Source organism: Epinephelus lanceolatus, chromosome 13 (assembly GCF_041903045.1).
Source record: "Epinephelus lanceolatus isolate andai-2023 chromosome 13, ASM4190304v1, whole genome shotgun sequence".
NCBI lineage: Eukaryota > Metazoa > Chordata > Actinopteri > Perciformes > Serranidae > Epinephelus > Epinephelus lanceolatus.
The window spans coordinates 23,862,808-23,884,484 of record NC_135746.1 but is presented as its reverse complement, the minus strand read 5'-3'; the positions used below and the strand labels follow the sequence as shown (position 1 = coordinate 23,884,484).

The 21,677-nt window shown below is 40.1% G+C and overlaps 2 protein-coding genes across 2 annotated transcripts; both read left to right on the top strand.

The window, feature by feature from the left end:
* The first annotated feature begins 6,128 nt into the window (after positions 1-6,128).
* LOC117270537 (protein yippee-like 5) lies at positions 6,129-9,127 on the top strand. The gene is made up of 3 exons (XM_033648197.2): positions 6,129-6,317; positions 7,413-7,558; positions 8,002-9,127. The coding sequence occupies exons 2-3, from the start codon at positions 7,418-7,420 to the stop codon at positions 8,221-8,223; spliced, it is 363 nt and encodes a 120-aa protein (XP_033504088.1). The 5' UTR covers positions 6,129-6,317; positions 7,413-7,417; the 3' UTR covers positions 8,224-9,127.
* A 3,858-nt stretch (positions 9,128-12,985) lies between these two features.
* On the top strand, positions 12,986-21,491 carry slc35a1 (solute carrier family 35 member A1). The gene is made up of 8 exons (XM_033648723.2): positions 12,986-13,177; positions 13,440-13,620; positions 14,497-14,656; positions 16,464-16,616; positions 16,806-16,872; positions 18,729-18,905; positions 18,994-19,128; positions 20,103-21,491. Exons 1-8 carry the CDS (start codon positions 13,168-13,170, stop codon positions 20,234-20,236), a joined length of 1,017 nt encoding a protein of 338 aa, XP_033504614.1. The 5' UTR covers positions 12,986-13,167; the 3' UTR covers positions 20,237-21,491.
* The last annotated feature ends 186 nt before the right edge of the window (positions 21,492-21,677 follow it).

The window sequence follows — 21,677 nt, the reverse complement described above, 5'->3', positions numbered from 1 at the left end:
TATATCACTTAACTATTTGGAAACAGCGGAGATTACCTTGTCTTTTGAATCTCACTATGCATGAGGATGATATGCTTACTGATTATCTTTGTATTGTCATCATGACAACACAGCTGGGAAAATGTCCTATTTTACATAACAGCAATGCCTCAGTGTTGTAAAGCTTGACTATCTCTTATCTCTCTTCTGATTAGAGAGATGATGGATGGCCACAAGGAAGGGCAAAGAAGTTAAGAAAACAACTAACCATGTTTTTTTTAACATTAATCCTGCCTCTAATCCTGCCAGCATTAGCACTGTATACAGCTGTACACAAAGTCACAAACTGTACATATTTAAAGGACTCAAAGTTTGCTCTGTACTGAAAAAAGTAGAGTCATGATCTCTCTATCGTGCCCTGGTTGCTCCCTGTAGATATTTAATGCTGCAGAACTATGAACGTTGTGTCTGACCGAAGAGTCGACTTTAATCATGATTACCATAATCCAGATATGAGGTCGCTCTGCCTTTACAGTCTGTTATCTTTCCTCAAGGACATTTACTCTGCATGAGCCTACGGCTGAAGCATGGCTTTTTATCTCCCGCATCTACGCTAATCTTTGAACAGGCTTAGACGGGCTGAACAGTTTGTCCTGTAGTTACACATCTGCAAATTAAAAAAAACACTGTGACAGTCATCCTCATTATCTGTGCAAACAATAAAAATTAATTGGCCTTACTTGACGTGTCATCTTCCTTCTTTGTCTGGAGAAAAGGTCAAACTATCAATGTTTCACCACGGACAAGGCTTTTTTTTAAAGTCTGAGAAGAAAAAATGTGTTTAAGGTCAGCACCTGCAGCTGGAAGAAAGGTTAATCAAGTGAGGCGGAGACACATGAGAAAGAAATTAAAGTAAAATTCTTCACTTTATTCATTCACCTAAACTTAAGACCAACAGCTACAAATCAGATTTCTTGCAACTTTAAAAATGGTCCTTCATACAAGAAAGCTCAAGCTTTCCTCTTACCTGTAATGCTATTTATCAATCTTGATTGTTTTGGTGCGAGTTGCCGAGTGTTGGAGATATCGGCTGTAGAGATGTCTGCCTGTGGTGCTCAAAGCACCAAAAAACTACATTTGAAAAACTCAACAGTAAAGTCTCTTTCCAGAAGTCATGACCTGGTTACTCAAGATAATCCACAGACCTTGTTGTGAGCAGTTTCATGTAGGTACTATTTTCTTTCTACCGAACTACACCCACCAACTGTATCAACGTGCAAAAGGATCTGCTGCTAGCTCACCTGGCACCACTGAGCTAGCTAATGTTACAGCTCAGCCAAAAAGGCATCATTGATGTTTACATGTCACAAGCACAAGCCTCTAGTCCACAAGTAGATGCACGCGTCCTTCTGCACGGTGATTTGGGTGACAGGTGTAGTTCCCAACAACGTGTTCAAAAACACGTGGTTGGGTTTAGGCAACAAAAACACGTGGTTGGGTTTGGGCAACAAAAACAGGTGGCTGGGTTTAGGCAACAAAAACACGTGGTTGGGCTTAGGCAACAAAAACACGTAGTTGGGTTTGGGTAACAAAAACAGGTGATTGGGTTTAGGCAACAAAAACACACGGTTGGGTTTGGGCAACAAAAACACGTGGTTGGGTTTAGGCAACAAAAATACGTGGTTGGGTTTGGGTAACAAAAACAGGTGATTGGGTTTAGGCAACAAAAACACACGGTTGGGTTTGGGCAACAAAAACACGTGGTTAGGTTTAGGCAACAAAAACAGGTGATTGGGTTTAGGCAACAAAAACACGTGGTTGGGTTTAGGCAACAAAAACACGTAGTTGGGTTGGGGTAACAAAAACAGGTGATTGGGTTTAGGCAACAAAAACACGTGGTTGGGTTTGGGTAACAAAAACAGGTGATTGAGTTTAGGCAACAAAAATAGGTGATTGGGTTTAGGCAACAAAAACATGTGGTTGGGTTTAGGCAACAAAAACACACGGTTGGGTTTGGGCAACAAAAACACGTGGTTAGGTTTAGGCAACAAAAACAGGTGATTGGGTTTAGGCAACAAAAACATGTGGTTGGATTTAGGCAACAAAAACACGTAGTTGGGTTTGGGTAACAAAAACAGGTGATTGGGTTTAGGCAACAAAAACACACGGTTGGGTTTGGGCAACAAAAACACGTGGTTGGGTTTAGGCAACAAAAACACCTTGTTGGGTTTAGGCAACAAAAACTCGTGGTTTAGGCAACCAAAACACGTGGTTGGGTTAGAGTAACAAAAACACGTGGTTGGGTTTAGGCAACAAAGACAAGTGGTTTAGGCAACAAAAACATGTGGTTGGGTTAGAGTAACAAAAACACGTGGTTGGGTTTGGGTAACAAAAACACGTGGTTGGGGTTAGGCAACAAAAACACGTGGTTGGGTTTAGGCAACAAAAACACGTGGTTGGGTTTGGGTAACAAAAACACGTGGTTGGGTTTGGCTAACAAAAACATGTCGTTGGGTTTAGGCAACAAAAACACGTGGTTGGGTTTAGGCAACAAAAACAAGTGGTTTAGGCAACAAAAACACGTGGTTGGGTTTTAGCAACAAAAATACGTGGTTGGGTTTAGGCAACAATAACATGTGGTTTAGGCAACAAAAACACGTGATTTAGGCAACAAAAACACGTGGTTGGGTTTTGGCAACAAAAACACGTGGTTGGGTTTGGGCAACAAAAACATGTGGTTGGGTTTAGGCAACAAAAACACGTGGTTGGGTTTGGCTAACAAAAACATGTGGTTGGGTTTAGGCAACAAAAACAAGTGGTTTAGGCAACAAAAACACGTGGTTGGGTTTTAGCAACAAAAACACGTGGTTGGGTTTAGGCAACAATAACATGTGGTTTAGGCAACAAAAACACGTGGTTTAGGCAACAAAAACATGTGATTTAGGCAACAAAAACACGTGGTTGGGTTTTGGCAACAAAAACACGTGGTTGGGTTTGGGCAACAAAAACATGTGGTTGGGTTTAGGCAACAAAAACACGTGGTTGGGTTTGGCTAACAAAAACATGTGGTTGGGTTTAGGCAACAAAAACACGTGGTTGGGTTTGGCTAACAAAAACATGTGGTTGGGTTTAGGCAACAAAAACAAGTGGTTTAGGCAACAAAAACACGTGGTTGGGTTTTAGCAACAAAAACACGTGGTTGGGTTTAGGCAACAATAACATGTGGTTTAGGCAACAAAAACACGTGGTTTAGGCAACAAAAACATGTGATTTAGGCAACAAAAACACGTGGTTGGGTTTTGGCAACAAAAACATGTGGTTGGGTTTAGGCAACAAAAATACGTGGTTAGGTTTAGGCAACAAGAACACGTGGTCAGGTTTAGGAAAAAAGAACAGGGTTTGGCTTTATAATCTTTCGGGACGCAAACACCGCTCTCTTGGGTGAAGGTCAGTGTTTGTTTGACCCATCCACCAACCCTCCTGCCCACCCCAGTCGAACTTTCACCGCCTTAACTTTTGTCCTTGCCCTAACGCAATGGGCACAATTAAACTATAACGGCAACCAGCCATGCATCATGCCAACGTTAAAGGACGCCTTTTTTCATTGGTTTTTGATGCCGCAAGTCACTGCCCAAGCACAGGATTTGAACGACTGGACGATCGGAATGAGACTGGGCTCAATTTTCTATCTATGCCCTCAAAAAGTCAAACCCATCTCCATCATTGTTTTCTGTTTTTGTAAAATAGTATCAATCCCTAACAAATTCTAGGCTTATTCTGCATAAAGCATAAAAATTATAAAATTATATAACTATAAAAAACTATTTGATTAAACTAATAATTTCCCGTTTTTTCTTGTAGTTTTTATCATATACAGAAATCTAAAGATGATTGCTGGGTAATATGTATGTTGATGTTGTCCAATATAAAGTCTCTGTTTAATCATGTAATGAGACGATACGATTTACAGCAGCTCGCTTAGGTGCAAAATCTATCAAGATTGACAAGCTGGGGACATCTGCAAGCACATATAACATAAAAGCAGCAGTGTGTAACTAGGGTGCAGTAGGGCCCATTATAGGAGTGTGCACTGGGGCCCATCGCCACTACCTTACGCCACTGTATTGGAGAGTAGGGAAACATCTCTATGGCTATCTCCAGCATTTGCCAACTCACACCAAAATAATATGTGTTTAAGTGTTAAAGAGCACTACAGGTAAGAGGAAGAATATGTACTTTTGATTTGTGGTTGAACGGTCCCTTAAAGTCGGGGCAGATCCTCGACAACTTCAGCACAAAAACAGAGGCGTGTATATGGCTTCTGAGACATGATTTTAAGTAACTGTACAAAGATTAACTGATATCTTTTAAGTCAGTCTTTCAGTTTATCAAAGTGAAGTATCAAAGGGAGGAACAGAAGAAACAATAAGAGAAGGTGTAGGGAGACAGGGCTGCTTTCATATCCCACCGACTGGAGCGAAAGTCCCCCAGATGGATGTTACTTATTGCTGCTCGGCACAGACAAACACGATGGGAGAGAATTGTCTTTGACTCACTGTCATGTAACCTAAGGTGGGAGGCTTTGAGGTTTTTGAACAATCTGGTGAAGATGCGAAATGTCATGGGAGGATAAAGTGCACTAAAGGCATATAGTATGAGGGCAAAAAGCTCACTGAGCTGGTAAAGGTTGAACAGAACAGACGTGCGAGGTTACTATCAGGCCTGTTGGATTTATATGGCACTTATCTTTTTATTTGAATGTAAGGCATGTATCAGCAGGTAGAGCACACTGTCTTGATTTTCTTAATCTAAGCTGTAAAGTTTATCTGTTCCTTGATAGCAGGATTTTTTTTGTTCATGATGATAAGTACTTGGCCGTGTGTTGATGTCTGAGTAGTTTTGATTGGTGCTAAATTGGTCCATAATATTTAATGACTACATGCGCTCTCTCCTGTTTTCCATCTCCTGTTCCCAACAGACTCAGGAGAGGTCGCCATTGCTGTAATGTATTCACCTTTCTGCAACATTAAATGAATTAAATACAAATGAATATTCAACATCTGACAAACCAGAGACTGATCTTGAAGGATAAGGCTAAAATGTCTTCAAAAACTAGAAGAAGATATACTTCATTGCTTTTATGGGAGTCCTGGATGGATTTATATTAACTGTTGGAGCCACAATAACATTCAACAACAACATATTTGTTTTGGTTCACAATTAACTAATGGCGATTACATGTTAATAGATGCAGGTTTGTTGTTTGTACACAGGGTTGCTCACTAGAACAGGAAAACCACAGGTAATGTAGGTAAGATGCAGGTGATGAGCAGCAGGTGTGTGTAAGGAAACAGTTTTATGACCATGTTAAGTGTTGGAGCATGAAGAGTTTGTAGCCTCTTGAAACTAAAATTGATGAATGGCAACTGACCTTTGATCTACCTTTCAGCTGTTGAATGGATACTAACCTGTGATGGAGTCAGAAACTGTTAAGTGGAAACTTACCTGAGATGAAGTATGGACATACAGTGTTTTACCTGTGTGTATGTGAGCACGTGTGAAAATAAATGGGTCACCACACTCAAAGAAACCTGACGAATTGGACATTGGTTTATTGTTGTCGCCCAGGTGTCCAAGCAAGTTCTCCCTGTTTGCCCCTCAGATACATTAGATGTAATGTTTTTTATTGAAGGACTCTACTAAAATAAAAACTAAAATTAGGGTGATTTTAAATGAATTAAACAATAAAGATGCATGTATGATAAGAGGCATCCAACCTGGGAATTAGCAATGCAGCATTAGCAGGTTAATCCAAGATAAACAATGGTTTTAAAAAGAATAAATGATAAATGCTGGCTGTGCTCTGCTGCCCTCCTGTGGTCATAGTTTAGAGCTACATTAAGCCACCAGGGATACACGGGAACGACTGGGAGGACTCTGCATTCAAAATAAAAGCATAGACTTTGTATTTGAGGGAAAAAAGTGGTTACAAGCGTGGCGTTGTGGACTCTGGTAATCAGCACAGACTACTAAAAGTTTGGGGTGATTACTGTGATCGTTAGTATTACGTTTTTACAATTTATAACACCCGTGACTGCATAAATGTCCTCAGTGAGGATTTACTTTGAAGGTTCTGACCGGAAATTGTCGTTCCCATAGTAGCTAGCTTGATTGCTCACTGGTCGTATCAACTGCTCCGCTGAGGCGAATTTGACAACAATAACAGAGGAAACGGGGACCGAATAAATCACCCGAGAATAAAGACACACCGGTGAATTAAGTCACTTCGACGACAAAATTTTCCTCGCAACTGCCATTTTGCTAGCTAACGTTACGAGGTGAGAAATTTGACTTCGACTAAAGCGTTTTCGGCCTATTAACGGTAACGGTTAACGTTAGCTAACGTTACTATCTTGATGCTTTGACATATTTTCCTCTGACAGACCTTTGCGTTGATATTTTTATTTTTTTCCATACATCTTAGAGCTTTTCTTTGTTAACAACAGGAAGCTAATATATATTAAAACGTTTCTTTCTTTCTTGACTTTTGCTTAACCTTGTTATTGACATACCAGGCCAAATGATGCCTTCACGTGAGTCCAGCATTTCAGGGTGAAAACCGTAAATACAGTATCTTTTTTCACAATGGGTCACCACAGAATTAATGTTTGTCGGTCATTTTGTGTCGCAGAGACAACATTAAAAGGGACAACTGATATGCGACATACAGCAAACAGTTGACGTTACTGGTTGTAAATTACTGACAGTATTTAGTGAATTAATACATGCAGATAAAATAGCCCCCTCAATAATTATTTTTGGGTTACATTGAATGCAACACTATTATAATGCTCTGATTGTATATTCTGTAGTAGGGTGGCACTGCCTCTGCCATTTCTTTCATCAGGGCTCACCCTTATGTGTTGCACTTTTTAAAAATTTGGTGTCACAGACAAAAAACTGGGCAATTAGGATAAAATCCCCTGTCACGGTACCCTATGTAATTTTATGTCACAACATTAATATTTATTGAGATGTAGTAAACGCTGGGAAAACCAGTTGAGACTTTGTCAATGGAAAAAATGATCAGATTGAAATGTCTTCTGCAATTCCAGCTAATAAAATACCTGACAAATGAAGGTATTTGATCACACTGATGCAAAACAGGACAGATAGTTGAATTGCAACATGGTCTAAAATGGCCTCATACAAGATATATTAATGGAGAGCTACGACTTTAAGCTCTACATAAGCTCTCTCATTCTTAAACAGTTTTATTGTACAAGTTATTACAGTTTTCTTTGTAACTTTTGGATAAATCATTATATTGATCACCAGTGAAAAGGAAATACAATTTTCCCCTTTTGTATTTACTTGGCTGGTTTACAAGCCTGCTTTGTTTACATGTTTTTGTGCTTACCTTCTGGTGGTAGACAAAATGGGGCGTATCTTCTTGGATCACATTGGAGGGACTCGCCTGTTCTCTTGTGCCAACTGTGACACAATCCTGACCAACCGAGCTGAGCTCATCTCCACACGCTTCACTGGAGCCACAGGCCGAGCTTTCCTCTTCAACAAGGTACCTGCGCATCACCTCCTTCACCTGGGTCATGGGATAAGAGAAGTGTTGCTTACTTTAACATCACCCAGAGTCAGCTAGTCATTCCCACTGTAGGTTAAGAGATGTGTAAAGATTTCCACTGATTCTGAATTAAATATATTTGGGTGTGGCAGATGGTCAGAGAAAATAGCTATTTAAAGACACCAGCTTGGTTCTTGGAATTTTTTCTTTCCACGCTTTTTTGACATTTTATAGAATAAACAATAAATTAAGAAATCAAAGTATTGCAGTTGCCGCCCTAAACTTCATCAAAATTAATTCATTTTGCAGCTACATCTGGTCCACACCTCAGACTTTTAAATGTTTTGACTTTGCTGAAATTTTCTTGGAAAACCTACAAAAAAATCTGATGAAAAGCAAAAAATTGTTACAGTGACTGATATGTGACTGCTGCCCTCCAGGTTGTGAATCTGCAGCACAGCGAGGTGCAAGACAGAGTGATGCTGACAGGAAGACACATGGTGCGGGACGTCAGCTGCAAGAACTGCAACAGCAAGCTGGGCTGGATGTACGAGTTCGCAACCGAGGAAAGCCAACGCTACAAGGAGGGCCGTGTCATCCTGGAGAGGGCGCTGGTGAGGGAGAGCGAAGGCTTCGATCATGTTTCCTCAGACACCTCCTGAGTTCACTTCAGTTGCAGTTACAATGCTCAATCCATGCATACTACAGCTTTTCCTCCTGCAGCAGTACATGGACTTGCATGGACCATGTGCCATTTGTGAGAAGAGCTACACCAAAATAATATCACAGGCTGCAGCCTTTATGGGAAGTTTAAACAAGAAGTGGTGGACATTCTCCCCATAACATAAAACATCTAAGAATTTTCTCTCTGACGGGTAATACCATCGCTTCTCTACCCATTTAAAACCACCTGCAGTTTCAGTGTGTTCCCAGCAGGCTGTGATGTTGGAAAATATGTCAGTGTGGTGGGGTTTTGGCTGCTGTCAGAGGGAGATGATTCGCTTCTGCTCTCGTGCAAGAAGCTCAGACAGATAAGACAGATTGTTACGTAGAGGTCTGAATAGCCATGAAAGGCACTGGTGAATTCTTAACAGAAGATGTAGTCACTAGGCTTTATGCTGTAATACATTCCTTTCCTCACGTGTTTAATGTGATACCATTCTTTATACTTATTTGAAATAAATAAGTACTTTTCTTTAACATTAGCCGTATCAGAGTATTCCCTGAGAACACCCATCATCATCTTGATCATATTGTTGTTCCAGGTCTCAGTTTGACCTATAAACAGTTTAGACATCCCCATTTTATTTAATGTCATGATAAATGATGACAAAGTCGATCAGAATCTGTTTTACGGTGATGGAAACTGCATGTCAATACACTCTTGCTGCAAACCTGAGTCCATGTGCTGTTCATTTTAACAGTTTCACAGTGATTCCTGCTCAGTTATTCTAATATTTACATTGACTGATGGTAAATCATTAAATACTTAAATGACATATAGAACATGTTTATTTCTTGTTGTTTTTTTGTCAAAAAAATAAATTCAAACATTTATTCACTGCATCGGTGTTGTCTTACATGTCTGTGCATATCAGATTTGAATATTTTGTTTTGCCCGCACCATGACAAAATAGTATTTTTGGGAGTTTATGACTTTATGTGACCTATTAATTGATTTGCCAATGCATGTAAATGGAATTTGACAATTGCTAATCAGTATCTCTATCATAAAGGTCCCGTTAACTACACAAAAATAATGTTTTACGCACTTGTGCAAATGTTTTAAGACTGAACATTTGGCTGTTTTTGTCACGAAAATGGTTGGACACAGAATAAGCATGTGAATATCTGACAAAAATGACAACCATCATTAAAATCCTTAAAGTGTTTACACTTACATGCTGAACAGAAATGAAACTGGGGTCCGTTTCTCAAAGCAGGTTTAGTGAAAACTCAGAGTCTGTTAACCCTGAAATGAGGGAAACTCTGAGTTTTCCGTTTCAAAAAGGGAGGTAACTCAAACCAGAGAAAGAGGAGTAACTCTAGCCTGTTTCAGAGAGAGGGGTAACTTAAGCTCTCGGTCAGTTACCATAGTAACAGACTCTATGAACCTAACCTGGTCGGGACCAGGTTTTTCTCAATGAACCTCGAGTTTCTCTCTGTCTCCGCCCTCTTTCAGAGACACACACTCCATTTGATTTCCTCATTCATTCAGTCAGCAGGCGAGTTTTGGCGTAGCCTAGTTCTGCCGTCTGTCTTTTAAAAAAAATCATTAAAAAAAAATCAGAGTCAGTATATTAGAAGTCCATTAGGCACAGTAGGTGGCGACTTTTTTCACTAACATGGCATGTCCTTTTGATAACGATCCCGTGGATGAAGGTGCAGCATTACTGCGCAGAGAATTAAATATTCGTCGGGAGATGGTTATCAGAACGCGCATAGATGTTTTAGCATTTCCACACAATTATCTTTTTGAGCGGTACCGTTTCACGTCACAGTCCATCATCTACATACACAACCTAATCCGTCCTTACATTTGCAACATTACCAATCGTAGTCATGCTCTCACATCCCAGCAGATATTGTGTGCTGCGCTGCGTTTCTTTGCAAATGGAAGTTTTTTGTACAATGACTGAATGAGACGCTGAGCACTTGAGTAAGGCAACTGTATGCAGGGCGGTCAGAAAAGTGTGCTCGTTTTACGGGCATCTGCCTTCTTTCTGTTGGCTGAGTAGAAGTCTGTGTTAGTTTAAATAGGCTTAATTATTTAACAGAACATGATATAGATGAGAAGACATTTATGTGTATGAAAACAGCATTATGTTGGGGATAAAACAACTGCACAGTCAAACAGCCACTTAATATTTACTTTACAATGTAAAACACGATCAAAATGAGGTACCCCCATGACATTATGCCGAGGTCTTACCTGTTTGAACAATGCTTTTATATTTCATCCTAAACTGCTGCCAAGTGCGCTTCTCCCCCGCGGGATTGCACCTAAATGAAATAAACGAATAGGCTACCATTCAAGCAGTTTTCCCCTGTAATATTATTGTGATTGCAAAGGACAACATTTAAACTTATGCATTCTCCCACGCCGTCGCCCTCTCTTTTGCAGCTGCAGCGGTGTTGCACTTCTTTTTGAAAACGTGTTCAAACTCGTAGTATGAGTGCATTAAGATTTCTTATTCTAGTGGGGTGAAAAACGCAGCCCTCCCCGTCCCCGTTGCCATGGTGACTCGTCGAATCGGGGCTCCATTGATGCTGGCTTTTTATAGTTGTGGTGCACGCGCTTAACTCCAGGTGAAACTACTCCGAGTTGATTAAACTGATTCAAATCAGCTGTTCTGGAACCGGAAACTCAGAGTTTCCTATCTCAGAGTAGATCAACTCAGAGTTCAGGATTAGACTCAGAGTTTGTTGAACCTGCTTTGTGAAACGGACCCCTGGACTGTCAAGTAAACACCTGTGCAACACATTGAAACATACAAGTATTACCTTCCATAACATTTTTGTTTTTTGTTTTTTGCATTTAACACCATCTAAATTGGGAATTCTGGTAGGTTACTCGCATGGACTAGAAAAGTTCAATCAATATTGTGAACATGAGCTTCTCTCTCAAAACCAGAAACCAGAGAAGTGAGTCTTCCCAGACAGCTCTTTCTGACAGGGAGTGGAATGGAAAGTGAAATTGAATCTATGTGCCCTTCAAAGCCAGAGTCCATTGACAAGAACAGTAATTTTACCTCATTGAACATGAGAGCTGCTGGTCTACCACTGCCTTGATCAGTTAGTTTGTTTGTGTTTTTGTGTGACTTTGGTGAATCTTAATTAACCCTTTACAACACCAAAGTCACAAACTAACTGAACGAGGCAGCGGTAGACCAGCAGCTCTCACGTTCAGTGAGGTAAAATTACTGTTTTTGTCAATGCAGACTAGCTTTGAAGAGTGGATAGATAAGCTTTATTTTCAGTTCAGTTCCCCACTGGAAAGGACTGTCTGTTTGGGAAGTACTGAGCGTACAACTATATAAATCGGACTTTTTCAACTGATGTTTTAATATGTTTTTGTGGTGGTTAAACACAGTTGCCTACGACTTCAATTAATCAAGAATTTTCTCTTTTGGATTCTTCTGAGAAAAACAAAGTTTAACATACAAATTAAATGTAACACAGGGTGAGTAGCTGATACACAGATGGTCATTTGAGGGGTGAAGTCTTCCTTTAACGTGTTCATTTTAAGCTCCAACTTCATCGTCTTCAAAAGCAACAAAACTGACCCACATACACACAGGCAGGTTAGACTTTAAGACAAATTGCTAAGCCTTTCTTTCCACCATGCTTCGACGCCAGGGCAACCAGGCTGGCGACGTCAGATTGTTCATGGCGTCAAAGGGGGACTGGTATTCACATGGGCTGGTCAGGTCAGGTGCCCCATTCAGCTGCACAAGCAATACACACGCATATATCACTTAGATAAATATATATTTTTAAACAAAGCCTGTTATCTTGGAGGAAACAGGTTAGAGCTACTGTACCTGAATGTGTAGACCAATTCAGAGCATGTTCCTGAACCGCCCTGGTTTTGATCTTTAAGGCTACACTGTCTGTGGAGCAGTTCCATAGGCTACTTTATACTAGCAATGACATCACAAATTCAAGTTTTAGCACTCCAATTTTTGGATTTGGGAGGGAGTTGTTCATGTTTACTCATATTTTGGACTGTCTTAGATAATAGGAACAAAATGTATGAATTTTGAAAATGAGCGTAGATCCCCTTTAAAATTGTGTCAAATATTTTGTCCATCTTGGTACATGACATATATGGGGAAGCAAAAATATTTTAAAAAAACTTACTGTACTACTGAATTAAAAATGAGTCACTGTTCTAGATTTCTTGCTAACAACTGTTGACAAGCAGTAGCTAGCACATCCTCATTTGACCCAAGGAATCCGGTCATATGGCGTTCCCACCGCAAATTCCGGGAGATAAACCAAAAAGTTGTTACCTGTTGCTACCTGTTGTTACCTGTGATTCAGCAGTGAGTGGCATCATCAAAGGTAATTTTTAATCTCACAGGTGTCTACTGTCTGTCAGGGGGGATTAAACATTTGCCAGGGGCGAAACGCACGTTTAAATCAAACATTCCCGCCGACGGTGCCATCCCAGGCTGCTCTTCTCAATTTAGACGTTTGGTTCGCCCCGGGAAAAACGACATTTTATCAATAACGGTTAACAGCTGAAACCTGTGAGAACACTTGAATACTTATAAATGTAAAAATGAAAGTTTTCAGTGGTAATGTTATGTGACAGAATGACGAATTAACGCAAAGAGTCGTCATTTAACGAACAAACTGAATTCCAGGATACAGAAAACAAACGCCCTCTTCATAGCGTCGACTCGCGCTGCATTCTGGTAAATGAAGTCAGTATGCCACCAGGCAGGAGACTGAGCCAGACTCTTTACGCGATGTGTAGCTAGCTGGTCGGACAACATTCCTCAATCCACACTGGATATGTGTGAAAGATTTGATGGCATGTAACGTCAACGGGATTATTGACTTCCTCGACTCTCGGACGGACACAAACCAGAGCAACGATGGCCGGCGGTGAGTTTAACCAGTTATTACAAGCTAGCATGGAAGGCTAATGTTAGCCGTTAGATGACCAACAGTAACGGGAACAGCAAAATAAACTGGGGTAAATTAATTAAAGAGCTGTTAGCCAGTAGTTGTGTGTCAGTTATAGTTTCGTTATCATTAAACGAAGTGCTAACACTTGTCAGTGTTAAATAACTGTATAGAAATGACCGTTAGCTAACGTTACATGAAGTTAGCACTGTCACTACATTTCCATCCTGTCTCTACCCAGAAAATGTGAGCGTGGTTTTCAAGCTGTACTGCCTGACGGTGATGACACTGGTGGCGGCTACATACACAGTGGCACTGCGATACACCAGGACCATCTCATCAGGCGACCTGTACTTCTCCACAACTGCAGTGTGCATCACTGAGGTCATTAAGTTAATACTGAGTCTGGGGATGCTGACAAAGTAAGTGTCACCATTGCACTTGAATAAATATGATAACTACAGAAGAAAAGTTTTTTATTTCCTTGTAGGTGAAAAAATGACCAAGCAAGTGGATTCACAGAATGATAAATAAGATCTCTCTCAAGAACATCACAACATAGAGACATAGAGACTTAATCACAGGGGAGAATGTAGTAAAAACACAGCAGTGCATGTGCATTTCTATAGTTGTTCACAAAGACTTGACTTCAGTGCAGGAATCCTATTGTTTAAAAAATATGTGTCTAACCGGTATAGTTCCTTCTTTAATCTCTTGAAAGACACGTTTGCTCGCACATAGACAAACTGTACAAGCAATCTTTATTTGTACAGCACCTTATTATACATACACATTTATTTGTTCACATTTTAATGGTTAGTGCACTTGTGACTGAAGCTAATGGTAAGACTGTAAAAAAATATACCTACAGTTAAGTAATTGTTGTCTACTGCAAATGGAAAAATTTGAGATAAATATGCTTTAACAAGAGTGGAATAAAATTAAAATTCCAATGGAAATACTACAAGTAAAAAATAAGTAAAGTAGATCTAAAAAAGGCAACAAAATACAAGGAAAAACTCAACAGATAGCTGTAAATATTTGAATCAAAAGCCAGGCTAACAAGGTAAATTGTTCTTCAGCTATTCTTAGATATTCGGAAACACTTGCAGCATGAATTTGACCAACAAAAAACTAGGGTCAGAGATCCTGAGCTACCTTACTGATCAGACACACCACATGTAGATTATTGAAGGAAATTTAAGACATATAAGAACTTCCATTAAGTGGAATAAATTGAATCATCTGAAGTGTTTAAATTCCTTCCTCATCTCCCTGTTTTTCCACTCTTCTACCAGAGAAACAGGAAGCCCCGTCAGACTGAAGAAGGCCATAGTGGAACATATATTCTGCAGCCCAAAAGAACTGCTAAAGCTGAGCGTGCCATCGCTAGTGTACGCGATTCAGAATAACATGGCCTTTCTTGCTTTGAGTAACCTCGATGCAGCAGTTTATCAGGTACGGACAGAATAATCCTGTTGAAATGAATGTGCAGTGTGCATGGTCAATAAAGTGGCTGGGTGTGGATGGTTGGTGAACCTGTTGTGTCTCTGCTGCACCCACTGGCTTCACATTGTAAAGAGATACACAGAGATACAGTTGCATCGGCAATGCAAATAAATACAAGAGCTGCACCTCAGAACTATATTCAGTATCAGATAAACCACTGATTGTTTTCTTGATTCATCATTTAGTCTGTAAAATGTCAGAAAATATCCATCCATCATAATAAAAAACAGAAAAAGCATAAAATATCCTCACATTGGAGAAGCTGTGATTAGCAGATGTTTCGGTTTGTACTCAAAAAATGACAAGTTGATAATCAAACTAGCTGCTGATTTATTTTCTGTCGATCGACTAATCATTGCAGCTCTAATAAACACAATAAACACAGCTCTATTAAACGACTTTTTACTATTAATTTTATTGCGAAGATGAAATAGTTTAGAGAATAATATCCAATGTCATGGTCCACTATGTGATTGTCCTCACCAAATCATTTCATGTTGATAGCTGCACAAATATTGGATACATCATCATTAAATACATAATTATAGAGATTAAAATCGTGCTTATAATTATGTCATTTTGTAACGTGAGCGAAGTAAACTATGTCATTAGAGTTTAATTGCTACTCTTTGAGAACTGTTTGCATCGATGAGGGTGGGTACACACTGGACAGAGTGTGGCTTGGTTAGCAGTTAGCAGCCTGTTTAACACAATACAAGTATTTTCATTATTGGCTAACCTGGTAATTATTTAATTTATTAACCAACAGTCCAAAACGTAAGATATTTCAATTAAAATGTAGAAGACTGTTGAAAGCTGGAAAGAGCTGTTACATAACTCTAACAATTTAAGACGTAATTCACCACTTTAAAGATGGTCTTTTCCTGAAACTAGTCTGTCTATGCAGTAGAAAGACGCCAATACTTTTGAAATTGGCGCTATATGAACAGAGAAAAAGGGCTGTGGCATTTGCTTTTGCTCAAGAGGTGGAAAACCTACAACTACCAGAATGCACTGCCAATAAATGGGACCAACAATAACAACAATTGGTTAAACAATTAACCAACAATACTCCCATTGGTGGGTGACATATTTGCTTACCAAAAACAATATGGCAGCTGGCTGGTAACAAACAATCTTGTTAGATGGTAAGCTAAGTTATGAGTTAGAAAACAACTGAGGTAAGAAATAGGCAACCTAGTAATAATTTTTTGGTTCATATTTGTCCAGCGCTGTTAGTTTTACCATTTTTATCTGTGTTTTCGCCCACTTCCTGTTCACAAATTCTCGTATTACAGCCAAACAGTGCACTAAAATGTGTTTCTGAAAACATTTTAGGTGAGAAATAGGTGATACAGTAACAGAATCGTGGTTTATATTTGATCAGCACTGCCTAGTTTAACGTTTTATGTTAAGTTGTGAGACAAAGGGGCGTTTCTCTCTCTCTCAATCTGCTTCTATACTCTGTGTTTGTGGTGGCAAGTTTGGTTTGTGGAAGTTTACCACAGTTAGTTTACACTTACATAACCACACTAACTGTTTTAGCATGATAAGACACGTTGTGGCACAAACATTGAAACCTGCAGCTCACCCTGGCCTCTGTTAATGTGATCTATACTGTTGAACTCTTCCCTAAAAACAGGTTTCCATAAATATCTTTGGTACGTGTGGAATTCTCAGTCAACCCTCCCTCTATTATGAAGTCAAAAAAAGAAATCAATAGATTTTAGATCCTAACGTGTGTTTTCCCGTGCAGGTCACCTATCAGCTGAAGATCCCGTGCACGGCCTTGTGTACAGTCCTCATGCTGAACCGCTCTCTCAGCCGGCTGCAGTGGTTCTCCGTTTTCATGCTCTGCGGGGGCGTAACGCTTGTCCAATGGAAGCCTGCAGAGGCGACTAAAGTACAGGTGGGTGTGGCATAACCAAAAAAATTTAAATGTCCTAACCCTCCTTCTGACTCTGTGAATGATATGCGCAGTGACTCATTCTGTCATGGGTTTAGCTTTTTATTACCTGTATCTCCCTGAGCTGCGTGTGGTGTTTACTGTCTGTCTGGTGGCTCATGGCATCTCTCTGTTTTGTTTTTGTTTTTTCAGGTTGAGCAGAATCCTTTTGTTGGGTTCATGGCCATCGCTATTGCTGTCCTTTGCTCTGGATTTGCAGGTAAATGTATTCTGTGTAAATGAATATCCAAATAATAAGCCATGGGTCTCAGAATCTGTCAAGAACACAGTTGTTGAGTGAAATATCATTTATAATAAAGGGGATCTGGCCCAGTACAGGAAACTACAGACAGGTAAAAAAAAAAAAGTCAGACTTGCTACGTGCAGCCATAAGGGTGGTTGAAAAAAAATGCTCAAGCACCGGACATTCACGAATGCAGTCCTAGTACTGCCCTATTCCCCTCAATGGCAAGTATTCCTTTGAATTTTCAAATGAGCGGAGTACTTTTTATAATCATTTTAATGTCCATAATTTTAATGAAGAGCTGTCAGTCTATCAAAATGCTGCTCCTGCTCTTAAGGAGAACTGCATGTAGATAAAGGCAAAGTTCTGAAACTCTTCAGGAGTGAAAAAGAAAGGAAAAGTCCTGACCCTGATGACATTTCAGGCTGTATTCTTAAAAAAATGTGCTGTTTTCTGGCTCAGGTATGAGGACAAGGGACCTCATACCTGAGCCAGAAAACAGCACATTTTTTTAAGAATACAGCCTGAAATGTCATCCCCAAAGTTATTTAATGGCTACGGGCCTGTAGCATTCACCATCGTGGTCATGAAGATGCTGGAGAAGATGGTGAAAGATGTGCTTTTGAACACGGCAGGCAAGTTTGGACCTGCTCCAATTTGTCAGGCAGGGGTGTTGAGGATGCGATTGGTACATTACTTAACATGATTTCATCACGTTGAGGGTGCAAAAACGTTGTGAGTTCCTTTTTGTGAGGCTGATTTCTCTGATTTCAATTTTATCCAGCCACATATTCTAGCAGAAAGACTAGAGAGCACTCACCATGCTGATCGTGGTCTGATGTGCTGGCTGACAGACTTTTTAACTGAGAGGTCACAACGTGTGAGAGTTAATGATGCCTTATTCAGTGCTGCGTCCTCTCAGCACTTTTGTTTGTGTTGTACATAAAGCGTGCCAGAGTCAACATGCGAGGTGTCACATCATTAACTCACCACTGATAGTGCCACTCCTCAGCAAAGATGACCCTGATCATGGCACAGTAGTGACCAAATTCACTAACTGGTGCAAATCTTCCTTCTTAGACATGAAGGAATCTAAAACCAAGAAGATGGTCCTCTTGTGGTTTTATCAATAATCAGGCTGTTGAGGTTGTGAAGCCGTAAAAGTATCTTGGCACCAGTCTGGAAAACAAGCTGACCTTTGAGCATCAGGTGGATGCTGTCTGCAAAAGAGCTCATCAGCGCATGTATTCCTACCCCAAACTCTGATGTTTAATGTTGATAGCACTTTTATTAAGATATTTTATTCCTGTTTAATTGAATCACTTCTTACTTTTTCTTGTATCTGCTGGTGTGGCGCACTTAACTTAAAGCACAGAAACAAGTTGCTGGGCATTGTAAAGGTTTGCAGCAAAAATCGCAGGCGTATTCATTTTATTTTTGTATTTAACGTATGTTTTTTATGTGTCGTGTGAAAATGGGTGTATGACACTGCTGACTGTACACCAGCTGTCTCTTAGGGATAGTAAAAATATCCTGCATCCTGAATCCTGGTGGTGGTTTCACCTTTTTCCCAATATTGATTTTGCTGCCATGTATAATGCAAATACTTGAGCCACTAGACAAACACAAACCAATTAAACGCATCATGTGCACTCAGACGTTAAACTGATACCAGCTGATGTCTTTGCTCATCATGCGTTGCTTTAAGTGTATTATTGCGGTAATTGAGGAGTGAGATCTGTCATCTTGTTTTTGACATTATTTGAGATTTGCATCACAAATTTTTGGTATTTTCTTGCACTAATAGCTTTGTTGTCTCCTTTCTGATTAAGGTGTGTACTTTGAGAAGGTGCTGAAGAGCTCAGACACGTCTCTGTGGGTGAGAAACATCCAAATGTACCTGTCGGGCATTTTGGTCACTCTGATTGGTGTTTTCATTAACGATGGTGAGAAGGTCCTGGAGAAAGGCTTCTTCTTCGGTTATACGCCCTGGGTGTGCTTTGTAATATGTAAGTACGACTAAACCTGACAGAGTTTCCTGTTCGATGTCACTTTCCTTCACAGTATTTTAGCTGACACTGCTCTCTCTGATTTCAGTCTTGGCCAGTGTGGGCGGTCTGTACACGTCCGTGGTGGTGAAGTACACGGACAACATCATGAAGGGCTTCTCTGCTGCAGCCGCCATCGTTCTCTCAACTGTGGCATCTGTTCTCTTGTTTGGACTACAGATAAGTAAGTTTCTCAAAACCAAACTTTGGCAGATCCCAAAAATACTCGATCAGATTGGGATTTGGAGGTGAGGCCGATGCTTTGAGGTCTTTGTCATGTTCCTTGGGTCATTCCTGAACAGTTAATAGTCGACCAAATGTTAGTCGACTCTCGGCGAGAGTCCATTGGTCGCTTAGTCGCAGAAAGTAAAAAGAAAACGTGAAACTCTATAAGGAGCTGTGCCTTGTCAAAATGAATCAAAACCTTTATGACTGGACCATGTGGGAATTTAATTTGAAAGGACAGACACAGGAAGTGGCCACGCTCAGCAGTCAGACAGGAGTCAGGTTAATTTCCAGGGCTGGTACCTGCCGTTATCTCACAGGCTAGTTAATAACATGTCGGGCAGGAAATCCAAAGTGTGGGATCATTTTGAGAAGGTGAAGGACGAACCCAAGGTGATATGTAAACTCATCTTCATTGGTCGACTACAAACATGACGTATCATCTGAAACATGTCAGTAGCTACATGCCCATTAGCCACTTAGCACAATCATTACTGCTTTGCCAACGTCATTAACAGGCGGCTCGCTCAGTGTGTGACGTGCACTTGTAGATAAAATATCGGCCTATATTAATGAAGGTTCATTAGTACGGTTTGTATTTCTCTGTAATGTAGCACAGTGCTAACAATGATACTATTCTTTCTCACACCTTCAACTCAAACCATTGTGTTGCCCCGCCCAAAATATATCATTTAATAATTAAATTGATATTGTAAACATGCAGTGGACTAGTTGACTAATGGCCCTAAATGACGACTACTGGTCAACTAGGAAAAATCTTAATCAGGGGCAGCCCTAGGCACGTCAAATGCCATTCTCATGAATGCCAGGATCCCAGCTGAAGATTGCTTTTTCAAAATTGTTTCAATTCCACAAATGTCTTTTTTAAATCACAGAAATGTCTAATTTTACTGTTCTTACGTTCTTGTGCAGCAATCTCGTTTGCCACCGGAGCCTTCCTGGTGTGCATTTCCATCTACCTGTACGGACTTCCTAAGCAAGACACATTAAAACTGGCCCGGCAAGACACAGACAAGGAGTCCAAACAGAGACTGATCACTGTGTGAGCCACTGACCTGCAGCAGAGGAGCCTCTGTTGCCAGTGGACCAGGTCTGTGTTGGGAGGGGTGTGGGGGTGGTTCACCTTTTCTAGGGGCCTAAAAGAGCTCCTGCACTTAGGGGATTTGGGGTCCACACTTACTATTTTCCAAATGGACACTCAGTGGAGTTCTTTATGTGTTTAGTTCACCACATAGACAACTTTTGGTTGACTTACATGTAAATTCAAGCAATGTTTCAGTTGAAGTGAAGAAAAAAAAACGACACATCGGACCTTTAACTGGTCTTTATGACTGGCTGCTTTTAAAGTTTGTAAATTATCTGAAGCAATCAGTGAAGTCTTGTAATTCATCTTCAGCCATGCTGGAGCAATAAGCAGTGACAGAACTTTGTTGCTCTTCTTGATGCCTCCTTATATCTGTTCTAGGGGGTGTAAAAATATCACAACTTCTTATCATGTAGTTATTTTTTTCTAATCCATAATTAGTCTGTTTTACACTGTGCAATGTTAGTGTCTTAAAAGAATATTTTACTCTCAAAATGACCATTTGTATATCAATTACTCACCACGTGTTACATTGAATTCATGAAGAAAATGCCTTCTCGGTGAACAGAGAATCCAAAAAAGTCTAATCTTATTTATGAACTGAAGTCACTGGGGACCGCGTTTAACAAAAGCAAAACTTAAAACGTCTGTTACAAACTCTCACACAACTCCTGCAGTATAATCCAAGTCTCATTCATCCAGTCATATGCTCAGTATTTCCCAAAGACATGCATTTTTGTGAAACACGTGAAAATATAAAATGCTTACGTCTACCAGTAGTAATGCTTTAATGAAAATGCCAGTGTTTGGGAAGAACTGAGTTTGTAAACAGATGTTTTGATACATTTTTGCTGCTGTTAAACGCACTTTTACTTCAACTGATGAAGAATGTTCACCTTATTTGGACTCTTTGTTCACCCTGGAGGCATGCAGGAGAAACTGGGTTTTTTTTTTCATGAGTTTAGGTAACGAGGTGAGAGTTTGATATACAAATGGTCATTTTGCGAGTTAAGTAGTCCTTTAAGTCCATATCACATAGTGGTGATTCTGAATGTGCCCAGCCCACGGGAAAACATACTTGAAAGGATGATGATGACTGACTGCACGTGTGATTATGTTTATAATATCTCTGCAGTGTCTTGTGTCTTTTGTATCACATCTGGGACGCATTCTGTTTTGAAAGTCATTCATTAAAACTGAATTTAAATACGGTAAAAGCGATGGCTGCTATTTCTGCTCAGAATGTACGCAGTCTTTCGCAATGTACTTTCAATTGATTTTTTACTTAACTCCTCCCCCAAGTAGTGAATTTTCAATCATAGCATAGCAACCGTAACGAGGCACGGCAGGCCTGTCAAGCTTTGGATTCCTCCACATGCTGAAGCACTGTGCATGGGGCTTAA

Coding starts and splice junctions, on each gene's coding strand:
- LOC117270537 (XM_033648197.2), top strand. CDS start 7,418: ATGGGGCGTATCTTCTTGGATCACATTGGAGGGACTCGCCTGTTCTCT. Junction 7,559..8,001: donor GAGCTTTCCTCTTCAACAAG/GTACCTGCGCAT, acceptor GCTGCCCTCCAG/GTTGTGAATCTGCAGCACAG.
- slc35a1 (XM_033648723.2), top strand. Junction 14,657..16,463: donor TCGATGCAGCAGTTTATCAG/GTACGGACAGAA, acceptor TTTCCCGTGCAG/GTCACCTATCAGCTGAAGAT. Junction 16,873..18,728: donor CCTTTGCTCTGGATTTGCAG/GTAAATGTATTC, acceptor TTTCTGATTAAG/GTGTGTACTTTGAGAAGGTG.